The following is a 21,114-nucleotide window of genomic DNA, read 5'->3' on the forward strand; positions in this document are numbered from 1 at the left end:
TGGGAGCCTCTGCGTCACTACATCAGCTACTATGTCTTCTGTCCTTCCTAACCACTCAACCCATTAAGACCCGAGGCCCATTCTACAGAAAATAATACATATTTTGTTTCAGGGACCCCCAGAAGCAAACATTTGAGTGACAAAATGAATATGATTTGAATGGATGGAGTCTATAAATGACGTGTGGGTGCTGTGAAATCCGAACAAAAGACACTGGCACACCGTTTTGTGTTTTGAAACAAAATGTTATAATTTCATTTCACGTTCTATTGTTTTATAAAAGAAGCTTTGACATCAACACAAATTACTAATCGTGTGTGTGTGTGTGTGTGTGTGTGTGTGTGTGTGTGTGTGTGTGTGTGCGTGTGTGCGTGTGTGCGTGTGTGCGTGCGTGCGTGTGTGCGTGCGTGTGTGTGTGTGTGTGATACTGTTCTGTGTCAGTAAGGCAACATGCAGTCTCACAAATCACTTAAACAACAAAACTGTAAATTGATTAAAACCTTTTTTCACATCATCAACTAACAGGGATGGGGGGGGGGGGGGGGGGGACCATGGTTGTGATTGACAGCGTTGAGAGGTGTGGCCTGTATGGTGCCAACTTCATATAAAGAAGGCCCCTCATTGGTCATTATGAGCTCAGTGTAAAATGAAGGAGCGGTGATTGAAAGCTGATGTCATAGCAGCTCGCTTATCGATGTCCGAGGTAAGAAACCGTGCCAGGGATTCTGACACGAATAATAAACCTTCACTTCAATTATTCAGGCAATTAGCTTGAAAGCCACTAAAGCAGACTTCATGTGTGTGTGCATGTGCATGTGCGTGTGCGTGCGTGCGTGCATGCGCGTGTGTGTGTGTGCGTGCGCGCGTGCGTGTGACGGCGTACACGGGTGAGTTTGCGTCAGCAAATAATATCATTAAAGAAAGAGTTTTTTTGTGCAGTGTTTTTTAAATGTACGTACATGAAAATATAAAGCAGTGTCTCCCAGTCAATGGGTCAGGACCCATCGTATATAGAGATCCCCTTTTTTAACATAAAAACATCATAATGATTCATCTTCAAAAACTAAAACGGCATTAAAAATGTAAGAAATGGTTGAAATGTTAGCAGATCCACAACCTTGCAATGTGTTGCATTACGTCACATGACTATGTAGGTTGTAGAGTTTCAGAATTTTCACTATTTAAATGTGGCCTACGTTATTTAATCGTATGACTGCAGTCAGCAGCATCAATTATGCATAACCGTGTGTGTGTGTGTGTGTGTGTGTGTGTGTGTGTGTGTGTGTGTGTGTGTGTGTGCGTGCGTGTACAGTATGGTCTGGTATTAATGTTTGGCAGCTTATTAACAGCATCACTGAGGAAAACGTTAGGGATGGCAGGTATAACGTTAGCGGACAGATTGACACCATGGACGGCTAGTAATAAGGGGGGAAGGGGGGGTGTGGTCTCTCTCTCGCTCCTCCTGTCTGTCTGTCATCGCCACTGTCTCACTCCTTCTGTCTCACTCCTTCTGTCTCACTCCTTCTGTCCTCTTCTCACGAGACAGGAACACCAGGGGGACGAGGGAGGGGTCACTGCACGACACTAAGGAGGAGATTCTGAGGGGGAGAGAGGGGGAGAGAGAGAGATTGTTTGTCCTATCTGCATCTAGGGTGCCCAGATCCTAAATCAAATTGTTCATTTGAGGGACAGAAGTATCCCCTGTGTGGGACAGTGGGATGGGAAGTTATGTGAAGCCAATTGGACAACAACTTTATTATAAATTGAATAAATGTTGGCCCAAAGTTAAAATTTAATTGAGGAGACTGATGGCGGGTAAATGAGGCTGTTAGTTGAAATTGAGGTCACAGCCAGAGGTAATGGTCTATTTAACCTGGCATGGCCAGACTGATATCACAGCGTAGAAGATATTAGTCTGGAAGTTCGGTGTGGGAGATTAATTTCCAAGGGCTGGCGTGCCACAATTCAAAATGTCCCACTTTGAATAGTGGGCTCTGATTGGTCACACACAACTCTGGGGTGAGCCAAATGTGTAATGCCAGACCAATCTGCCCGGGGCTTTATTTTGATTTAATTAATTTTTTTGCTGTGGCAGGTTCTCCATGCTAACGATCTATGACAGGATTGAATTTGCTGAGGGGATGGATGGGAAAATCCATGCCTCTGATTTTTACATCCCACTAAGCGAATGCAAACCAGCATGATACTCCTACATTATTGACGCGCATACATGTGTTTCTATTCATGTGAAAGCTTGAATGCATCATGCATTCATTCAGAAAAAACATTCTATTGAAGTAAGTTGACATACTGTACGCATGCACACAACACACTATTGCGCTTGCTCACACATCCTATCACCTTGCAAAGATTATGGCTTGTCTCTGTCTTGTTTTAGTTTTTCTGAACTACTGCTAAACTGAACCTATGAACTATGATATTTCTTCATCATTTCATTAAAAAAAAAGTTTATAACAATATATGACTATTGACAGACAAATAACCCTGTCTGTCAGTCATGTAACATAAGCAATTGTAAACCTGACTCAGGCCAAATTATTTCTGGAGTAATGTGACTTACTACAGACGTATATGCCAATTATTTATGCTTAAGTCCACATTGTCTTAGAGTGACTTAGGCAACATAAAATGGCCTATATACAGTAGGTCACGTCACAGTCAGGTTGAGAATCACTGCGTGAGGGTCTGTGTACGCATGTGTCGCATAATGCATTGCATTTCGAAGTTCTCAAATCGCTTTAGAATGATTCATTCATCAATTCATTCATACATTGGGAGGAATGGTCTCACCTATTGAGCACCCTCTGCTGCAGCCTCCTCTGTCTTCGCCAGGTCAGCCTGTGGGACAGACAGACAAGACAAGAAAAGACAAGACAAGAAAAGACAAGACAAGACAAGACAAGACAAGACAGAGACAAAGTATAGTAAGAGACAAGTTATATGCAGCACTGTAAATGAACACCGACGTGGAAGATGCAGCACAGTGCAAAGATTGAATTAGGGTTAAGCTGTGAAAAAAGAGCAACGTTTGCAACGCATTATAAATTATGTTTAAGCATCCTGTGTATACAGTAAAGTTCACTCTCCTGATTGGATAAAGTTGGTATCTTGACCTGAAAGTGTATTTTATTTCTGTATACTAAAGAGCTGGGAGACAGGGGGACCTCTGTTACTGAACAAACACTTCATATAAAACAATGATTACTTTGGGAATACAGGGCTATATCTACTGTAACACTTACTAACTAAATAAATATCACTTACACTATACTGTACCTTTAATCTCAACACCAGGTGAATGTGGTTAATGTTGTTAACGAGCACTAGTTACTGCATAACAGAAGACTTCAGTTGAAGAACCATAACATTCTTGACTTATCTTGCAATAACAGCCTTACAATGCAGACATATTATTGTAATTATAGATAGGTTAGTGTGACTACAACCTATGTGTAACGTACAAAACTTATAGCATTCTGTATACTTAATTTTCACTATCATGGGATTTGTAAACTTCAGTCATTGTAACATCTTACAGATACTGTTATATTCAGTATTTTGAATTGATATGGTTCTTTGAACGGAGGCTTCAGTTTCTGAACAGGCATATCGTCATGTAAGTCAATCAAGTCAATTTATTCTACATTATGCACATTTTCCATTCATGCATCATTAGTTTTAAATGTCAGAATGCGGCTTGATAATTGTTCATGCTTTTGGAGAGACATTATTCGATTCGACATTATTTGATTCGATTGGCCTCGGGCTGTAATTATGTTATGGAAATTAAAGTTGTCATTATTTGGTTACATGAGGTTTTCATTATTACAATGTCATATTTGCTGATTGAATTATGTTTGTTTCTCAGATCGATGATGGTCAGAAAAGGAAATTACTGGCAGCACAACGCTGGTATAAGTGTTTGTCTTTTACCACTTAAATTCTGGGCGGGAAGCATTATGTTATACTTCAGCTATGTAAAAATAGCAGATCTACAAGCTCATAGTGCGGCACCCTGCCACGCTAGGAGCTTGTAGATCTGCTATTTTTGGAAAATCTTGAAAATGTGGTGCAAATCTTTGAATATATATTCTTTCAGAGCGAACGTTTTTAACTGAAATCTTTGCTTCTGGGGGGTCCCTGGAACAACATATTTTCAGATGGGGGTGGACGGCCAAATACTGATAATTCTGGGGGTCCTGTTTTAGAAGACATTTATTTAGAATCGGCTTCAGGTCTAAATTGGTTAAGCCCTTTAGACTTTGGCTGAGGTTTTCTTAACTCCCCTTGGGGAGGAACAGTCTAGGCTACATGCAGGAACTGTGTAAAATGTCAGGTCGCTTGCTCAACGAAGCCAGGACACATTGCCATTGGTCAATGAGTTGTGAAACTGAGGAAAAGTTAATCTCCTAACCAGTGCTGAAAATGATTATTACAAAATAATCACAAAAATTTATCAACGGCAATTTTAGAATGTAATGGTTCAGTGAATTATCTGATTGTCTGATATAGCTTTACTAATTTCACCAATAAGTGAATGCTTGTCTGACTGTGTATTATTAAAGTTTTATTTTTGACTTCTGGGTTTAACTTGTTAAGCAATTAAAAAATATGTGACTTCTGATAAATTGTGATGAGCATTAGGCTAGTAGCACACAGATAGATCATATTAATGGGGGCAAATATCAAAAGGTTAATCGTTAGTTACAGCCTTACTCAACAGCAGCCATTTAGAAGGGTAAACACAGCAGCTGCAGGTAAAAAACCTTAGGCTTAAGTTGTAGGTATGTTTCATGTAATTGTTTTGTTTAATGAAACACATACCACAATATTCCCTTCAGCTAGAAGTCAAAATGGTTGCAGTGAAAAGGTCTAGTATAGCATTATACATTCTCACAACCTCCACAAGGGCGATCACACAATGGTCCAGATGTTAGCCTACGGCAATAGTTCTGCATGGGTCAGAACCGTGGGGTGCTTGTGGAGCGTATTTGCGTACTGTATACCCAGGTGATCAAATTAATCACAGCAACAACAACAAAAATGATTCAAGCAGATGTCACGTCTTGCGTCTCATCAAACTTTGGTCAGCATTTAGCATTGTCCCACCTGGCCAATCAATTATTTCCTAAAAATGAAAAAAAAAAAAAAAAACGATGGGTTATAGCCCATGTTTTTTGAAATTTTGAAAAAAAAAGTTATCCTCGTTTCTCATCATTTTGGACCATGGGCTATAGCCCATATCCGCAATTCCGCAATTTCCGCAATTCCGCAATTTCCGCAATTTCATCAATTTTCCGCAATTTCGCAATTTCCGCAATTTCCACAATTTCGGCAATTCCGCAATTTCCGCAACTTTTTGTCAAAATTTCAAAAAACATGGGCTATAACCCATCGTTTTTTTTTCATTTTTTCATTTTTGTCAAATCATCAAAAATGATGAAAAACGGCGCGCTATAGTATGCCGTACGATATAGGTTATAGCCCATGGTCCAAAATGATGAGAAACGAGGATAACTTTTTTTTTCAAAATTTCAATTATTAGGCCTACCAGGATCACAACAGGAAGGACGGGACGACTCTGGCAAGTTTTACCGTGCTGTATTTTTTCCACTACATAGTAAATTTGACCAGGGTCTGACTCTGTACTAGGTCCGCTCTTTTACCATCCATCTATACACCAAAACTCTTCAAAAATCCTCTGTAGCATGAGTCTTGTGTGACTGTGAGCTTGTAGATTGACGATTTCCAGCAAACGTCCTCCCCCCCCAGAATGGGAATGCTGCGGTTCGAGAGATTACATTTTATGCACATCTAAAAATGTGGCACGCAGCTCAAGAGAGGAGCACACTGTACCAGTACCATATATAGGAATGTGATGGTTCTGCTGGTGGCACATTTCTAACGTACGTTGCATCATAGGCCCAATCCCAAATGCCTCCCTCAAGCCCTGAGCCCTGGACCCTCATTGACTTTAGTGACGTCAGCTGTAAGGGCTTGAGGGTGAGAGGCTGCAAGGGCTCCACATTGTTGTGAAAGAAATGGGACAGCACTTTGAAGATGAGTCCGCCATTCATGAGTCCATGACACTTTATAAAAAATCTCCATATTCACAGCCAGTGCCTACCTACATGCTTGGCCTATTTATACATGTCTATCATGTCTATTTTAGTATTTAAGCTGATCGTTTTATTATTATTAGTTTCATAAATACACTTTCCTGTGTGATATGGGTTGTAATATTCATATATAATAATATTCATTATACATTTCATTTCCATATTATTTTACTTTGCTCATTAGTCATTTCTCATCATGTTTCCCTTATTATTATTATTGTTATTAAATATATAGCCTATATCCTTCCATTCCGTCTCCTTTTAAGAACAGTGAGAAAGCACTATTGTGTTTGTTGACATTCTAATCGCGATACATAACTAATTTGCATATTTAAATGATTGACGTTTGGAGGATCCCCCTCATTCCCCTGGTAACGCTATGAACTGTGGGTAATTTCTTTGCTAAAGTCAGCCCAAAGTCAGCATCGATGCTGACTTTGGCAAAGGGCACATAAAGGGGCGGGGCTGAGCCCTCACTGACTTACCGATTTCAAATGGGACACCCCTCAAGCCCTCACAGACTTCACGTGAACGCGCAGCTAAGTCAGTGAGGGCTCATTGAGTCAGCAAGGGAGCCATTTGGGATTGGGCCATAGTGTGATCGCCCCCTGTAAAGGCTGACCAAAAACATTATGGCAGCACCATGCCATGCAGTGCCACGCCCACCACCACCCCAAACCAATCAGGCACCTCCGCCACTGGTCCCGCCTCCTCCTGTTTCCGCCAATTACCATAGATTTGGGGATAAACAAAGAGAGAAGGTTAAGTATACATTATGGACTGTATGGACAATTCCCACCCTTTGTTTGATCACACACACATCCCCACACACACACACACACACACACACACACACACACACACACACACACACACACACACACACACACACACACACATCCCCACACACACACACACACACACACACACACACACACACACACACACACACACACACACACACACACACACACATACACAGTGTTTAAGTTCACCTTAAAAAAGTAACTTATGACTAAACAATGGCAAAAAACTACTTTCTGGCCTTGACAGCCCAAATGAGCCCTGTACATCAAAACAGAAAAGTCCTATTATTAAACAACGTTAAAAGACTATAAACTCACTTTGCCACTCAATTTGCCATTCACTGTATGCATGGGCAATGTGCATACCCCAGGGGCGTATCCACACCTGGTCCTACTTGGGCCTAGGCCCAGGTATTTCCGAACTCGGCCCAGCAAAAAAATAAATAATAACTTTCCCCCTAATAGGCCTATATGATGACAGTAGCGTCATTGCATAACATAATGTGAATGCAATCACTGCATTCAATTTAGCAAAATATGGCAGTGGGTGTATTATTATTATTATTAATTTTCCTGTTTGCCACTTTTCCTGTAGCCACTGGCACTGCCTAGTTTGTCCATCTGTACCTTGCATGGATTGATTGGTCATGCCTGCCTGATGCCTGACAAGGCTGACATCATGTGCTTGTTTCTAGAATGTGGCATATTTGTTTGTCTTCACCCCAGAAACTTTGTTTATGATTCAATATTAATGAGAAGCCTCTCTGAGAGTATCCTAAATGTTAGCCTCACAATGTCAAACGTCTAATGCAAAGTTGTTGTAAAGAAAGGAAGTGAGCAGTCTAGCAGTGCCTAGAGGAGCTAACCTACTGTAGGCCTACAACAGTTGTATCCTGAGGACTTCAGCTTTGCTGGGAAACTACACAACAGCAAAGCATCCGCCCTTGATTATGGATTACTACATGTTTGAAGACATCAAAGGTCAGAATTGAATTGTAATTTTTGCTGAATTGATTTTCATTGATTGTGTCCATGTTGTCTGCTGCTCTGCTATGGGGTGCTGTAACTCTGCTCCATAGCTCTAATGCGTGCATTAGAGCTATGTTACTCTCAACTTCCGCCGCTCGCATGAATGCAGACCAGCCTCTACTCTTTAGTGTAAATAAAAAGAACGTTTTTGCTACTCACCAAAACAAAGGCGGGTTGTGTCAATAGAAAGACTACTTTCCTTCGTGGAAGCACTCTGCGCCCCCCACCACACGTATAAACTGTACTTTTTGGGCAAAAAGGGATTTTGTTTCCACCGGAAAAAAAACATTTTTAGTTACTCCGCTGCGCCCTCTACTGATATTGCCCAGAGAACTGCCTCATAGAGAATATTTTTCCTCCGGTGAAAAAACATCCCTTTTTGGCCAAAAAGTACCGTTTATACGTGTGGTGGGGGGCTCAGAGTGCGTCCACTAAGGAAAGTAGTCTTTCTATTGACACAACCCGCCTTTGTTTTGGTGAGTAGCAAAAACGTTCTTTTTATTTTCGCCAAAGAGGAGAGGCTGGTCTGATTTCGATTTGAGATTTAAAATTGAAAGTCCCATATAGCCTTGTACTGCGCATGGCAGAATCGTAGAAGCAGTAGAAGGTTATGAATCAGAGCTAGGGGTGCTGGTGCTATCTTGCTAATTTGGAAGTGAGTTGAAAGAAACTAGATGTTAATTGTTACACTCTGCAGTCTTCAATACTCTACACTAATACTTCAATACCAGTAGGCTGCCTGGGAGAGTGTGCATGTTGTTGTTTTATGGTTGTTGAGGAGCGCTCCTATATGTCCAGCTTTGAGGGTTTGTGTAAACACATACATTGTGTAAACACAAACATTGAATGCCATTGACAATGAATGGCCAGCTTTGAATGTTTGTGTAAACACAAACATTGAATGCCATTGACAATGGATGGCCAGCTTTGAATGTTGTCACAAACATTGTGTAAACACAAACATTGAAAACGAAGGTGCGATTTTTTTACATTTGGGAATGTGATGGGATGTGTCTTGTAGCAGCCTGACATTACACCTGTCAATCTCTAAGACACCTGACTTAATATTTTTAGGAAATTGAAGGCAAACATGAGTATTAATTAATAAAAGATGAGGGGTATTCATTAATGAATTAATTAATTCCACATGTGTGCCCAGGCAGATTTTCCCAGGCCAAGGTAATAATTAATTCCTGCATACGCCACTGGCATACCCTCTATAATATCCAAGTTACATACAATATAAACAGTAGATACAGATACAATACACAGGATGTTACATCACAGGAAGTAGACTCACCGCGTTGACTAGTCCGCTCGACACAGCTGCGTTCTCCACTCCCTCCACGGCTGCTGTAGCGACGTCGTTAGCCCCGGCTACCGTGGTGTCAGCCACGATGTTGGCCTGGTCCGTTGTTTTCTGGGCCACTATACAGGGACGGACAGGAAACAGGAAATAGTCACTGTAACCAGAGTCTCACATGCTTTAATATATTTTTATAGGCTAATACTTATCTATTTTATATTATATTATTGCGAACGCAGTGATTGCGAACGCAGTGAGCACTTACTATGAGACCTAGCAGATCATGTCTGTCTGTGTGTGTGTGTGTCCCCTTTGTGCCCATATATGGAGCTGAGTGATTTGTGTCATCACTCAGCTCCATATATGGGCACAAAAGGGGCCAGGTCCACATATACAGTAACAGCGGGACAGACACACAGACAGACATGCACACACACGAGCTGCGTTCGCTTCACGCGTTTGCGCGTCTTACTTGTTATTAAATAAAACAATTGTCAACAGCTCCAGTGGTTCATCAGACTAATCCAGTTGATTATACAGTATATATATTTTACAATTCTTTGACAAATACAGAAATAGATGATCAAATACAAGTCACTTCTCGATTGTTCGATTAATGGAAACAATATAGAATAATCACTAATAAAATAATGTCTAGTTGCAGCCCTATTGATGAAATGATTTTAATATAAAGCTATATCATTGATTTACCTGTGTTTACACCAGAGACAACTCCCTCCTTGGTTTTGTTCCCTGAAACATAACAAAAATAACCTTGTAAAATCATTGTATAACATCCTATAAAACTTTTGAACTTTTGAGTTAAACATCTTTTTGATCTCTGAAAATAATGTTTAGAACAGAATGAGTTGCCGTGTCGTTGTTTTAGTTTCAAACGGTATGTTACATTATATCAATGCTGTCTCTATCTATTCTAATTTCTAACCGTATCTAACTTTTTTTCTTTCCATAAATTAACCTATTTGATCATGCATCAAAAGTAGCAGATCTGCCAGCTTGAAACGTGGGGCGAAGCGACACATTTTAGGCTTGTAGATCTGCAACAGAATTTAATTTGAATCCTGAAAAGTAACATTTTGGACTAAGTTTCCACCCAACAGAGACGGTATGTGTACAGTAGTCAGTTTATTCCTGGTGCACGACACCAGCGCACATGCAACTAACTATAAGTCTCTAGGAGCAAAGATAACATCACAACTGTACACATCAATACAGCAAACGTGCAAAGAAGAAACAGTGCAGACAGCTGTAGCTTGTTCATCGAGCTCAATAGATCTGTGTGTGTGTGTGTGTGTGTGTGTGTGTGTGTGTGTGTGTGTGTGTGTGTGTGTGATTGGTCTCCCGAGACCAATCATGGTGGTGTTTGACTTTGATGCTTCAGAGCAACAGGCTGTGAGCACGCACGCGCATGCACACACCACACACGTGCACTCACACACACATACAGTCGTTCTTTGTTGGACCTCAGTCCGGCCTGCCAGACAAAGACTCCTTTACTGTGTGTGTGTGTGTGTGTGTGTGTGTGTGTGTGTGTGTGTGTGTGTGTGTGTGTGTGTGTGTGTGTGTGTGTGTGTGTGTGTGTGTGTGTGTGTGTGTGTGTGTGTGTGTGTGTGTGTGTGTGTGTGTGTGTGTGTGTGTGTGAGAGAGAGTGTGTGTGTGTTGGGACTTGGGAGACAAAGACAGATTGAGTGAAAGAGAGAGCCACAGAAACAAGGGAGTCATTTGAGTCGATAAAATATTGTGTGCGTGTGCGCGTGCGACAGACAAACAGACAGACAGACAGACAGACAGGATGTCGTAATGCAGTGATTGATATGCTTCAGACCACCATTTCATCTCTGCAGGACTCCAGTCTATACCCAATCATTAAAATCTGTTGTTGGTTCTGTGTATAGTTACTGTACGCCCTCTCAGAGTTACAGAGCCATAACTCCTCAAGGACCCATGCACATGGCTGCAGTAACCATGGCGATGATGATGATGAATGGTATCCGTGGTGATGGATTTAGGATAGTTGAAGAAGTATGTTGCAAGGTTGAACTTGAGAGAGCTGTTAAGTCTGCACATCTACCTTCTGTCTTCACCTTCTGTCAAGTTGTCTGTGTCCAGCCTATAGTGTCTGTCGGCTGAACATTCAGTGCTATTTACCTCAGGAAATAGCAGATCCCAGGTGTCGAGGGAGATACTATACATATACACAGTATAGGGTTTAAAGATAAAGACTTTTTCTGTTTTGTATGTGTCTACCTCCCCCCGTGTGGTTGAAATATTCAAATATGTCTTCCCTGTGTATATTTGGTTTCTTCCTGAAAGCTGAAAGCCTTTGAGTCAAAAGGCCCAATCGAAATACACTATACTTTAGTGATATCATAACCCTAACCCCTCCCCCATTATCATACAGCTGTGGGCAACGCTTAATTAAGTTCAGGTGCGGTACTAAAGTGATAACCCGGTATACTTAATGAACTGGTGGGTGTGGCAACATAAAAATAACTAAATCTTCCTCATATATTAGCCTTCCTGATGATCATGTTTTAGGGAGGAAAAAAATCACGGCACTCCATCTTTAAGACAGGGTTTAAGCCCCGATGGCGAAAAAAGTCGGTTATTTCGCACGCACACACGCACAGACGCACGCACACACACAAACTCACAAACACACAGGACATGCATGTCATTGTTGTTGCCCCCATTAGACAATAGATACTGGAACATGGAACATTACTGGTCCATGTTCCAACACACAGGTCACTGTGTTGAACACTGCACACACACACACGAACACACGTACACTTGCTGCTCCACAGAGCACTGTGTGTATTCATGTACTGTATTGATTAGATCACAGTGTGCTGGGTGTTATGTGAGATCAGATTATGAACGAGCATGGAAACTGCATGTTGGAACATGCACAGTCGCACGCACACGCACGCATGCACACACACCATCAAATCCTCAACGTTTGCATTTAATTTACTCCTTCATCTTGAGACCAATTCAATAAATGTTTATGTTTCTTTCTAACTATAGTCCATCTAATGGAAATATTTAAGGATTCATCGTGACATAAAATATAAGTCACAGGGCAACATTCATTTCATGTTGAAATTCATTCACAAGATAACAGATCTACCGAAATACCTATCACCATCTACACTGTAGATGGTGATAGGTATTTCGGTAGATCTGTTAGACATTTCTACAGTATACGGACACAAATCATGAGACATGTCTATAGATTCCTTGTAAGTCCCACTCCCTGCATAATATGCCAGTGTTAATTGTCAACGCCCATGCATGTGAAATTCCAGATGCGGATTGACCAACCCTCTGAAATGCAGGAGAACGGCCATGTAACCATCAAGTCCCTATCCACCCATTTGTCCATATGTCACTGGAGCACTCCGTCTCCGGGTGTTACTTCTTGCTGACACAGCCGATGAAAGCATTTTGTAATTGAAGCTTTTGCCCTTTATTGACGTCACATAATACAGGTATACAGCCTGTATACCTGTTCACCGGCTATGTGAACAACAACAACGCAAGATTGCATCGGTGCACCATACAGTAGCAGCTTTAACCCATTTTGGGCGGGAAACCCTTTTGGTGTTGGCATTATGTTATGCTTTAGCTATTGAAAAATAGCAGATCTACAAGCTCTTTCAAAAATAGCAGACCTACGAGCTTGTAGGTCTGCTATTTTTGACAAATCGAAGAACGACTGACATAGAAAACATAGCTTTTTCAGAAAACTGTCAGGATGTAGAAGATTTTTTTTGATAAATAGCCCAGCCCTGCTTGGTCTGCTGCTTGCTTTGCATTTAAATCCAGGCCCTTTATAACTTTCCAGCTCATCTGCTGGTGTTGTGTGTGGGTGTGCAATAAGCCCTAAGGCCAGTCCAGCATGCTGCTTCATATCACACAGACACAGCCTTGGTGGTTTGCATGTCAAACCCAATGAACGGCACAAATGAACATTAATGGTCTTATGGCTGCGTATCAGTTTATCAGACTTCTTTTAAATTAAATGTAGGAAAAGATAATGGGCTTTTTACTCGAGTTGTGTCACATAAAAAATCGGTCTGTTACCCACTGTTTGGAAAACTTTATAGGCTATTATGTCTGTTTTACACTTTACAATTTATCACCATAAAAACAGCTGTGCTACACGCACGCACGTGCACTACACAAGCACACAGAGAGAGAAATTGGGCCACAGAGACAGAGATGGAGAGAGAACCTCCACGTTAAATATGTTCCTCCATAAATAAGATATAATAAGACAACTTGCATAGTTAATCTCCCACAGATATTCCAGTTTTGCATGTGTGTTTTTGGTTTATTAGGCCTATACGCAGTATATGATCATTACTATACACATTACAGCTGTAGTAATGTCAACTCCTCATCTGGGAGAGGATTGGTCATATATATATGCAACATCGATATTTAAACGTACAATAAAAAAGTGAGAGGAGATCAAATATAATGTTGCGGTAGGGCCAAAACCTTGTATATCCATATTTCGACTCCAAAATGTTCATTTTTCAGGAAATGAAAAATATACATTTTTCAGGAAATTAATATAACCGGTAGGCCTATATTTTGAAAACAAAGCAATACTACCTCATCAAAACAGTTTGAGGGTCCAAAGGAGTGAAGAGGTTTTGTCCGAAGCATTTTTTCTACTTTATATTGGTCCAATATTTTCGAAACAACACACAGACGTAAAGGGTGTTCAATAGCACCGATTTATTAAAAATAATAATAATCTAAAACGCTAGGTGGTTTCCTCCCAACAGCAACAATATGTTTGTAAATTAATGCCCATCAAACAAGTGGAAATGGTATTTCCTGTGTAGGCGGACTCGACGTAGCTGCGGAGTTTAAACCCTCACCAGTGTCGTGGAAATTAAGATGTAAACATTTAATAATACTCCTTTATGAAAGAGCATCTCTTCTAATCTGTCACACACCGGCCTGTGGTGCTGTTTGTTTTACAATGTCACTATCCCATTTGTTGAACTGGCTCAAGTCTTGAGGCTATGTTGGGGGTTTGGCTGTGTGAGACTTTGTGACTCTGGGAGTCAGACTGGGGTTTCCATACATGACAGATCATGTAAGTCTTGTCTCCTTACTCGAGTAAAATTCTTATACTTCCTAACTCTGAATTCTTGTGTTGCCTCATTATCATAATTATGAATTGTCCTTTTTGAGCATGTGTCCCACAGACCACCTTTACACCAGGCGCATTATCTTCTACTACAGTGAACGGTAGAGTGACTGATGTTAGTCTGCCTCAAACGTTACTCTTTTACCTGCTTTTTACTAACACTAACATTACAAAGATGCCCAGAACATCAAGATGAACCTGTGTAGTTTATGGCTGCTCCAACAGTAGTGGCAACATTCCAAAAAGAATAAAAAAGGAATGTCAAAATATCCACCACGGTAGCTGAGACCAGAGCCATTGAGTAATGGTTCAGACGAAGCAGTGAAAGGTCCTGAAACATATACATAACGTCAATCTTACCCAATACCCAATCTTTCTGTTTTATGAACACAAGGCTGCCGTACTTTCTATCTCATACTTTAAATGCTTAGTATGAGGTATAAAGTACAGCAGCCTTGTGTTCCTAAAACAGAAAGATTGGGTATTGGGTAAGACTGACGTTATGTATCGTCGAGTCTGCCACTCCGCCTACAGGAAATACGTAAACTGCAACCATGAGACCCGTTTTTTAGTCTATAGGATTATCACTATTTTACTATAAAAAAAAGTATTATAATAAAAAAGGAACATTTCATATAGGTTTCCACCTGACAGTGCCGATATGCAACATTGACATTTAAATAAAGCAATTTAATAAAATTATGTAATAATAAAAAGTAATGTAATAATGTAATGAAAAAAGGTGAGGGAGGAGATTAAATATTGTATGTGATATTAGTAATGAGAGCGTTGTATGAATCTATGCACATTTTTCCACCAGGACACAAACGTTGTGGCAAAGCATTGAGCAGCATGGAGTATTGGAGTTTGGAAGCGCTCGTTGGAAATCACTTGACGATACTGCATGCCACCTGTTTCTAATTTGCACATAATGCAGGAGGCAGTCAGGCAGCAGGACGTTGCATTATTAAAAACGAGCGCTTCCAAACTGAAACAAACCTGCACGGAATTTCTTGACAGAAAGTAGCTGAGTCATAACATGTCATGGTGGATTTTTATAGTTGGTGATTTGTTTAATACAAGCAGATAGGACTTTTCTGTCTGGATGTACAGTATGGGCTGTCAAGGCCAGAAAGTAGTTATTTTTTTGCCACTCAGTACTAGGCATTCACGCATACCTTCTGTACGATGATGTCACACGCATAGCACAGGAATGGAGCTGTTTGAAGTGTGATCAGTTCCACTTGCCTACTTGATGAAGAAAGAGAATCCAGGAAATGCAAACGATACATAATGATTCACTGATACTGTTACCTATTATGATACCTCTCCTCTCTTCTCCCCTACATTATTTTCCCCTAGATTCCTCTCCTCTCCCCTATACCTTCCTCTACTCTCCTCTCCTCTCTTCTCCCCTACCGTCCGGCCTGTCCTCTCCTCTCCTCTCCTCTCCCCTACCTTCCTCTCCTCTCCCCAGAGGAATGACCAAGCTTTTCCTGTTAAAATCGCACAGTCACTGTTTGTCATCGATCTGCCATGAGCTGCAAATCCACCAAATCCTCCTCTCCTCTCCTTCAATTACAGTTCTTTGTTAAATGTGAGATATATTTTAGAATACAGGGCTTAAAGTTCTCAGTCCTGGGGACTGATTTCAGTCCTGAGGATCTCAGGGGTCGTTTAATGAGATCAGTGCAGATTTGCAAAAAAAAGCATTTTCAGTCTTGGGATTGTTTTTGGCTTTAAGTTTAAGCCCTGAGAATACCAAAATGTATGTTTTGTGAGAGTTAGGGTTATTTTCTGCAATGTAATAGCTCAACATTTAGTTTCAGAGAGAGAAACTGTACAAGCTCACAATGTAGGGCTGCCCGATAAGACTTCAAATCAGTATCACGATTATTTCAAAAGTTTGTCTCGCTTACGATTAATGAATGATTATTTTATACAGTTTTTTTACACAACCCTCGTACATCACAGTACAGTGTGTGTGTGTGTGTGTGTGTGTGTGTGTGTGTGTGTGTGTGTGTGTTGGTCAGCTGCTCCTTGTTAAGTAGGAGGTAGACAGTCACGAGGAGCGTTGGTACGGAATGAAAAGAAAGAAAAGAAAAGAGGGGTGGAGAGAGAGACAGAGAGAGAGACAGAGTCTGAGAAAGAGAGAGAGAGACGGAGAGAGAGACAGAGAGAGAGACAGAGAGAGAGACAGAGTCTGAGAAAGAGAGACAGAGAGAGACAGAGAGAGACAGAGAGAGAGACAGAGAGAGAGACAGAGAGAGACAGAGAGAGAGACAGAGAGAGAGACAGAGTCTGAGAAAGAGAGACAGAGAGAGACAAAGAGAGAGAGACAGAGACAGAGTCTGAGAGAGAGAGAGAGAGAGAGAGAGAGAGAGAGAGAGAGAGAGTCCAATACAGTATGTCTCCTATAATCACTGAGGAGGGGTCAAAGAGTTGACTATACTGTGTATTCACATTACAGTAAGCGCATACAAGCAGTAAGACGGGTGGATTGCAAGCATTTGCATTTGCATACAGTATACAGTACATTACACACACACACACACACACACACACACACACACACACACACACACACACACACACAGGCATGGGAAACACGGACAAAGAAAACATATGTGATGTATATACTGTAGTGTGTGTGCTGACATGACTACGGATTCTCAGGGCTCCTCTGCTACCATGGGAAATATGTATGTATGGATCTATAGCAGGCCCCGGGGTGTGTTTGTGTCATAGACTGTAAAAGGTTTGTGTGCACGCCTATAACGCACTCACGTCTAACGCCACACGTCTGTGTTGAGTGTGCGATCGGAGTGAGACACACACACACACACACAAGTGATGCATAATAATATATCACTTGTTGTTTATAACAGCTATGCTATAATATATATATATATATATATATATATATATATCACAATGACACTATTAAACTTTATTAATGTTTACTGGAGGAACATAATTAGAATACAATGCCCTCTGATGCAGTGAATGGGCTTCACTGAAGGTAAACGCACGCACGCACGCACACCCTCTCTCTGTCTCACCTTGGGGCCTGCATTACCAAACTGCTGTAATAAATCTATAGACAGACAGACAGACAGACAGAAGTGGGTAGGCTAGAAGGTTGCATCACTTTGAGCCACCACGCCCCAATACGTGCACACTGCACGCACGCACACACACACACACACACACACACACACACACACACACACACACACACACGGCATGGGACACACGGACAAAGAAAACATACAGTATATGTGATGTACATTTATTTCTGTTTTGTTTTCTTGTTTTAACCAAATATTTTGTGCACTTTCTGTGTGTGAACTGGGGAGTGAATGTGATATTGTTTATTTATGTTTTTGGTGTCTTATAATCCTGTGAGCCTTACGGGATAAAGAATGGGTCTTTATGACAAGACATGAAAATAAAGATTCAGTCAGTCAGTCAGTCAGTCAGTCAGTCAGTCAGTCAGTCTTTAGTCTCTCCAGAGCTGAGTTTCCATTCTTCTTCTACTGCATGTCTATAACTTCCATATACTGATCTTCTTCTACGCTCTGTAATTAAAGATCCAGAGTCAGATTTTACAGCATGTGTGTCTCTGCTTAATATGTAGAGCACCTGCTATCTTATCTGGACAAACATTGATTTCTGTCTCTGTCTCTCTCTCTCTCTCTCTCTCTCTCTCTCTCTCTCTCTCTCTCTCTCTCTCTCTCTCTCTTCCTCTCTTTCTCTGTATCTCTCTCTCTCTCTCTTCCTCTCTCTCTCGTTCTCTCTTCCTCTCTCTCTCTGTCTCTCTCGCTCTCTCTCCCCTCGTTAATTTTGTATGAGCATTAACCTGTCTGTCCTACATAACACTCGTCTTCTATTCCGCCTTTCTCACCCCACCCCCCCTCTCTCTCTCTCCCCCTCTCTCCATATCTGTGTCATATGCATATTAAAGTCCAGATGAATCCACTGAAATAACAGTATATACACGCAATAATAATTCCTCATTACTTGGACGTTCAGTCAGTCAGTCAGTCAGTCCTCCTTCACCGCATCCTCGGTCCCTCTGTCCCTCAATCCATCACTTCCACCCTCCATTCATAACCCTATCGATCCATTCCTCAAGCAATCATCATTTATTTTTTATCCATCTGCAACTCTGACAGTGTGCATTATGGAGCCAAATGGACCACTATGGCCACACTCTCAGAGCTATACATTAACGCTCTGTGCAGGCTCGACAATTGTTACATAATCATCTAATCCCAATTCATTTTTGCATAATCATCATCCATGTTGAAAAATGTCCGTACATTTTCAATATATGTTATTATTATTATTAAATGTGTCAGGGATTTTGTTGCATATTTAAGTTATTATGGAGATCCTTGAAATCAGTTCTGTTTTAACCAATAGGTCTTTATATACCTTTCAATCTGGGACGGCATCGTGTGTCATTCTAGATATGTTGCCAACATTATCATTTTTCTCAGAAAACTTTGTTGGATTTGGAAAAACTCAAGACTTGAGGATGTTTCTACATCCAGTTTTTATAACTGGATTTAGAATCGACCTCAGGTCTTAAATGTGTCAAAATGTTTGAGAACCATGTGTACTTACCTACATATACATCACTCCCGTCTTGGTCTTAACATACATTCATTCAGATGTACCATTAAGAACTTCACATGTCATGCCATTGGCAAGAGAGTGGATTGTCAGTGAGAAAGGGGGGTATGTGCAAAGGTGTTATGTAAATGCTATTCAGATTTAAAATATGAATGAAAATCAGTGTCAAAAAGTGACACTTTTCAGTAATAAAAGAGAAGAATTTACACATGTGCATCATAGACTTCCCTTGGTCTTACCTACATACATCACTCCCTCCTTGGTCTTACCTACATACATCACTCCCTCCTTGGTCTTACCTACATACATCACTCCCTCCTTGGTCTTACCTACATACATCACTCCCTCCTTGGTCTTACCTACATACATCACTCCCTCCTTGGTCTTATACCTACATACATCACTCCCTCCTTGGTCTTACCTACATACATCACTCCCTCCTTGGTCTTAGCGGCAGCTTCCTCCACTCCTGCTTTTGTCTTCTCTGCTGCCGACACCACTCCTTCCTTCGCCATGGAGAATCCCTTCTTGAACGCGTCCATGCTTTCTTCTCTGTTCTTCTCTGCTCTTCTCTGTTCTTATCTTCTCTGTTCTTCTCTTCTCTTCTCTTCTCTTTCTGCTGCTCAGAGCTTTTCTCTCCTTCTCTCCTCTCCCTCTCTGTTCTTCTCTGGAGAGTTGGGTGTGTCTGGGAGGCGTGTGTGTTTGAGCTTGTGTGTGTGAGCAAGTGTGATGCTGGTTGATGCTACTGCTGCTCCTGCCTTGTGCTCCCTTATGCTTTCTCCTTACGCGCGTGCATGCGTGTGTGTGTGCGTGTGTGTGTGTGTGTGTGACAGAGAGAGGGAGAGAGGACACAGAGAGAGAGAGAGAGAGAGAGAGCGAGTTGGGCAATAGAATTCAGGCAGCTTGACCAGCCCTTGACCAGACAAGCAGTGGAGCGAGCAGAGAGAGAGAGAGAGAGAGAGAGAGAGAGAGAGAGAAGAGATGCGAAAGAAAAGAAGAGGAGAAAGAATGTGAAAATGTATCACACACAGGCAGGCACGCACACACACGCGCGCACACCGCACACACACACACACACACACACACACACACACACACACACACACACACACTGACTGTAGAAAGTAACAGTACAGTAAAGAACTTTAATTATTGATTCTGAATTGAAATTTAATTCACACATTAATCATGTTACCGAGATTGACCTTTTCACCTTAGAAATAATATTGCACGAATGAGAGCCTATTTGTCATCACAGAGTTTTATCTAAAACTAAGATGAGAGAACATATTACTCCAGTTTTAGCTTCACTGCACTGGCTTCTGATTTTAACATTCTTTTACTTGTTTATAAAGCTCTCAATGGTCTTGCACCTTCCGTACATGACTGCCTGCCTAAATATGTCCCAAACCGCCCCCCTAAGGTCTTGCACTGCTGGCCTGCTTGCTTTGCAGTACCGGTATGCGCCCCTCACTTCACACGAGTGTGATTTTTGTTGTTGTTGTACAGAATTGTAAACATACACACCTGTGTTGATTTTGCCGAATAACACTATAATGTAAAATGTTCAAAGACTACCTTTTTTCACTGAAGTAAACTAAATAAAAGCTAAGCTATGATGACTAAATACTGTACCTGTATATTGAAAATGTTGTCAACAAATAAAAAACTAGACAATACAATGTTAGGGAGGTACTAGTGGAGAAGAGATCCAGGAGAACTAAGACATTTATAATTTATGTTTGGTTGTGCAGGTGTCATGCTCCCAAAATCACCAACCTACAAGCTGTCACGTTTGTAAGGCAGGATGTTTAGTTAGGACCCAAGTGCATGACAGACAGGCCAAGGCAGAAGAGCTCAAATGCAACTAGTTCTAATGAACAAAATCTCAAAGAGCAGAACACACCGGTAACATACAATGACAATCGGACAAGGAACTGAAATAACATGGTATGGAGTATATAAAGGCATGCAGGGATAACAGGACACAGGTGAATC

General features: G+C 41.2%; 1 protein-coding gene across 2 annotated transcripts; it reads right to left on the bottom strand.

Moving 5' to 3' along the window:
* Positions 1–372: 372 nt before the first annotated feature.
* Positions 373–19,878, bottom strand: sncga (synuclein, gamma a). Of its 2 annotated transcripts, XM_080781575.1 has the most exons (6): positions 19,538–19,877; positions 9,993–10,034; positions 9,276–9,403; positions 6,831–6,854; positions 2,812–2,859; positions 373–1,598 (listed from the first exon to the last, which is right to left on the bottom strand). In XM_080781575.1, the coding sequence occupies exons 1-5, from the start codon at positions 19,656–19,658 to the stop codon at positions 2,812–2,814; spliced, it is 363 nt and encodes a 120-aa protein (XP_080637701.1). In that variant the 5' UTR covers positions 19,659–19,877; the 3' UTR covers positions 373–1,598. The 2 variants fall into 2 exon arrangements, with proteins under 2 accessions (XP_080637701.1, XP_080637702.1); XM_080781576.1 differs by lacking the exon at positions 6,831–6,854 and having other exon boundaries at positions 19,538–19,878.
* Positions 19,879–21,114: the final 1,236 nt, after the last annotated feature.

The sequence above is a fragment of the Protomyctophum bolini genome (assembly GCF_963924005.1).
Source record: "Protomyctophum bolini genome assembly, chromosome: 14".
Taxonomy (NCBI): Eukaryota; Metazoa; Chordata; class Actinopteri; order Myctophiformes; family Myctophidae; genus Protomyctophum; species Protomyctophum bolini.

Coding starts and splice junctions, on each gene's coding strand:
- sncga (XM_080781575.1), bottom strand. CDS start 19,658: ATGGACGCGTTCAAGAAGGGATTCTCCATGGCGAAGGAAGGAGTGGTG. Junction 9,404..9,992: donor TGTCTCTGGTGTAAACACAG/GTAAATCAATGA, acceptor GTCCCTGTATAG/TGGCCCAGAAAACAACGGAC. Junction 6,855..9,275: donor CGAGCGGACTAGTCAACGCG/GTGAGTCTACTT, acceptor TGGCGGAAACAG/GAGGAGGCGGGACCAGTGGC.